This window comes from Neodiprion virginianus, chromosome 1 (genome assembly GCF_021901495.1).
Source record: "Neodiprion virginianus isolate iyNeoVirg1 chromosome 1, iyNeoVirg1.1, whole genome shotgun sequence".
Lineage (NCBI taxonomy): Eukaryota > Metazoa > Arthropoda > Insecta > Hymenoptera > Diprionidae > Neodiprion > Neodiprion virginianus.
The window spans coordinates 988,632-992,797 of NC_060877.1; the positions used below are offsets into that span (position 1 = coordinate 988,632).

Genomic DNA, 4,166 nt, shown 5'->3' on the forward strand with positions numbered 1-4,166 from the left:
ATAAGAGAGCCTGGACGAATCTGCACAAGCGGACCAAATTAGGGCGTAACCGAGTTTTTCCGCGTGTAGGTGGGTTCGGGGGCGGGGGTTTTGAGCGAAAGCGTTTGTTTGGAATTTCCAAACGGGCACCGCGCCCCGCGACGCCTGGCGTCGGGACGCGCGGCACCCTCGGCGTCTATTCAGGGCTGTCCAACGGCTCGCGGCAGCCCGCGGATAGCAATATTTTCGGGCTTTTCCGAGCTTTCGGAGGCCGCGGGCGTGGGCCATTGCGTGGGCAGCGGCGTTGGCCAACCCTGGAGCATCTCCGTGCCCATGTTGGGTAGCGTCGGCTAGGGAACGGACGTTATATCTGGCGTCGCGACGCTTCCAGACCTCAGCCGCTCCGCAGCCGCCCGCCGATTCACTACCCACCCCGACGGTTAGTACCTACCCGCGATTTTATACGCAGTTTTATCAAGTTCCGACCTGTCGACGATTCCACTATTTTCTAGTAAATTTCAAAACTTTTGAAAAGCATATTCTGGACTTCAAGTATCTTGATATTTTGATTTTGCGATTATTCTACCATCATCGATAAATTGTTGCGAACTAATTCAGAGTCTGATATCGTTTTATCAATTCAGTCACGATCTGTTATTGCTGCAGTGGATTAAAGTTTTTACGTCCGCACGTATAAGTATATATACACCGCGAGGATGCTGTATGCAGTAATTGTGGCATGATCTGGTGACGCACGAATTTACGCACGTGTCAAATTGTTGTGATATTGTTATATTGAGTAGCCGAAGAACAACGTGACGACGAAACTGACGATTTTCATCACGCTCACAATTATATTGAATCTTTGATTAGTCTGTCGGTTTATCTTCTTCTTTTTCTTCTTACGTTGATTTTTTTCCCGCCTGTTAGTGGTTTGAACGTGTCGTTTCATTCCGGAAATTAAAGGTGTTACCATACCGCGAGATTGTTACTGCACGTACAAGTATTGCGGTGAAACTATTACTATCCATCGACCGTTAGAGTCGCTTCATTCTATCGAGTTCACAATTTTTTCGAGACAAATTCGAGACTAAACGATTCGTTAAAGAAAGAGATCGGTTCTCAATGAAGAAACAAATAGTTAATGTATCGTGTCACCACTCTCTACAATACTGACAGTCAGCATCCAAGTGGCATACATAAATGTGGCTTCTTTGATGCTCGATCCTCGATACAGAAGTCTTTGCAAAATTTTGTTGCCTCAATCGCCATAAGCGTAGAGGGAACCATGTCCCGGAAACTTGAATCGAAAGTTCCCTGAATAATTTGTGCTGTCATTTTTTTTTTACAGAGACAAATAAACAAGATCCAAGATGTGTGACGACGAAGTAGCAGCTCTGGTCGTAGACAATGGCTCCGGTATGTGCAAGGCCGGTTTCGCCGGAGACGACGCGCCCCGCGCCGTCTTCCCCTCGATCGTCGGTCGCCCCCGTCACCAGGGAGTCATGGTCGGTATGGGACAGAAGGACAGCTACGTCGGTGACGAGGCGCAGAGCAAGAGAGGTATCCTCACCCTGAAGTACCCGATCGAACACGGCATCATCACCAACTGGGACGACATGGAGAAGATCTGGCACCACACCTTCTACAACGAGCTGCGCGTCGCCCCCGAGGAGCACCCCGTCCTCCTGACCGAGGCTCCCCTGAACCCCAAGGCCAACCGCGAGAAGATGACGCAGATCATGTTCGAGACCTTCAACAGCCCCGCGATGTACGTCGCGATCCAGGCCGTCCTCTCCCTCTACGCCTCCGGTCGTACCACCGGTATCGTCCTCGACTCCGGCGACGGTGTCTCCCACACGGTCCCCATCTACGAAGGTTACGCCCTGCCCCACGCCATCCTGCGTCTCGACCTCGCCGGTCGCGACCTTACCGACTACCTCATGAAGATCCTCACCGAGCGCGGATACTCCTTCACGACGACCGCCGAGCGCGAAATCGTCCGCGACATCAAGGAGAAGCTCTGCTACGTCGCCCTCGACTTCGAGCAGGAAATGGCCACCGCCGCCGCCAGCACCTCCCTCGAGAAGAGCTACGAGCTCCCCGACGGCCAGGTGATCACCATCGGCAACGAGAGGTTCCGCACGCCCGAGGCCCTCTTCCAGCCCTCGTTCCTGGGTATGGAATCCTGCGGCATCCACGAGACCGTCTACAACTCCATCATGAAGTGCGACGTCGACATCCGTAAGGACCTATACGCCAACAACGTCCTCTCCGGAGGTACCACCATGTACCCCGGTATCGCCGACCGTATGCAGAAGGAGATCACCGCCCTCGCCCCGTCGACGATCAAGATCAAGATCATCGCTCCCCCGGAAAGGAAGTACTCCGTATGGATCGGTGGATCCATCCTCGCCTCCCTCTCCACCTTCCAGCAGATGTGGATCTCCAAGCAGGAGTACGACGAGTCCGGCCCTGGAATCGTCCACCGCAAGTGCTTCTAAGCGGTTTAACCCCGTACCAAAAAATTCGACAAATTTTAACCGTCACGACCCTTGCGGGAACAACTACCACTCTCGTATTCCCGCGCTACAAGAAAATGCTGCTACAACACGTCAAGATCATCAATATCATCAACGTCATCATTCATCGAATCATTATCATTGGCGTCGTCCGTGGATGACGTCACAGTTCATATATTATTTCATCTCGTCTCGAAACGCTCCCAAAGAAGCCGAAAATTTCTTTGACACGGAAAGAGCTAAAAAAGCGGACGGCGGCGGTGGCTCTCCGTACAGCGCGTCACCCGAGGCCGGTTAGGCTTATCTCATTACCAATAGCCAGGAAATCACACCTCCTCTCCCTCCCCGTTATTTTCTACGAAAATTAAACTGCAAATGCTGGAAGGAAACGAAGACAAGAGGAGAAGAGAGGCAATATCAAAACACTCCTAAAAGGGTAAGCGATCCGGGAAGGGTCTCTCTCTTTCTCCCTCTTTCGTCTTGCGGGCAACGCGAAGACGCACCCGAGGATCGCAGCACGGCGTATCTGCAACGGGGGACGGGATTATCGCCGGTATTAAGACAAGCTCGGTTAGCTCCGGGCGACGCGACGCTATTATTTACCTGTCTCGTGAGAGATTCTGCCCTCGCCTATAAATTGATTATAACTTATAAAACGTAACTATATGTTTACGCATATATATACACTAGTCTGCTAACCAAATGCAAACCAACCAATATATATATATGTAATACTATTTTAATTTATTTTGTAAATATTATACATTATATTATTGTTATATACGTCAAAAATCACGGCAAATATACATTATCTCACACTTTACGTGTACGCATCGAAAACCACACCCTACAACCCTATCGCATTTCTTCGTATCCCGTGTCCTTCATCCTCTGACCCAATTCTCTCCGGAATAATTTTTTTTTTCAACAGCAGGTCTACGCGCCAAGCTCAAACCAGTAATCATAATTCTCGTATTATTATTTTTAACTTTAAGTTCAGAATGCGATATACGATAGGATGAAAGACCTGCTAATTATTGTTGCTCGCTTGTCAAATAACGTTAACGTTAATCGTGTCTCCCAACACGACGTATATATGTATACCTATCTGCGCGTATCTCAATCAGTCAACGATATCTGGGTATAATTTCGCGTCTACGCTCCTTACCTTACCGATCGTATAATTAGCCGCAGCTATTTCCAACCCGGTGTGTATTCGCTGTTCGAACAAGTCAACAATATCGTCGTACGCTTAAATTTCTATGTCTGAAAAATATATTTCGCGTACGTTTCTAAATCCCCCCCCCCCAGTATAACTTATAGGAACGTACAACTCTGCTTATAGGCTGTTGCCAGGGACTCATCTAAGTATTCCGTATTTCCCAGAGCGCACCTAGTTCTGGCCATGGAAACGAAGCGTTTGAAATTTTATTTTTAAATCAAAGATAAGAGGGAGATTCGTCGGGTTTCGCTTTGGTCTTCCTTCTCTCTCTTTCTCTCTTTCCTCGCTTGGGCTCGCTCTGAGAGAGATATTTTTAATTTTCATCGAGGCACTACACAAATAGTTACCTACCTACCGCGGGGGACCAGCCCTCGTCGCTGAAGAGAAGAGTCTATGCGGTACATCCAATATTAGTTACACCTTGCAATAATTCACCTCAAACG

At 49.0% G+C, this 4,166-nt stretch overlaps 1 protein-coding gene across 1 annotated transcript; it reads left to right on the plus strand.

Annotated features, from left to right (window-relative positions):
- The first annotated feature begins 301 nt into the window (after positions 1 to 301).
- Positions 302 to 2,628, plus strand: LOC124305515 (actin-5, muscle-specific). The gene is made up of 2 exons (XM_046765063.1): positions 302 to 418; positions 1,331 to 2,628. Exon 2 carries the CDS (start codon positions 1,353 to 1,355, stop codon positions 2,481 to 2,483), a length of 1,131 nt encoding a protein of 376 aa, XP_046621019.1. The 5' UTR covers positions 302 to 418; positions 1,331 to 1,352; the 3' UTR covers positions 2,484 to 2,628.
- Positions 2,629 to 4,166: the final 1,538 nt, after the last annotated feature.

Coding starts and splice junctions, on each gene's coding strand:
- LOC124305515 (XM_046765063.1), top strand. CDS start 1,353: ATGTGTGACGACGAAGTAGCAGCTCTGGTCGTAGACAATGGCTCCGGT.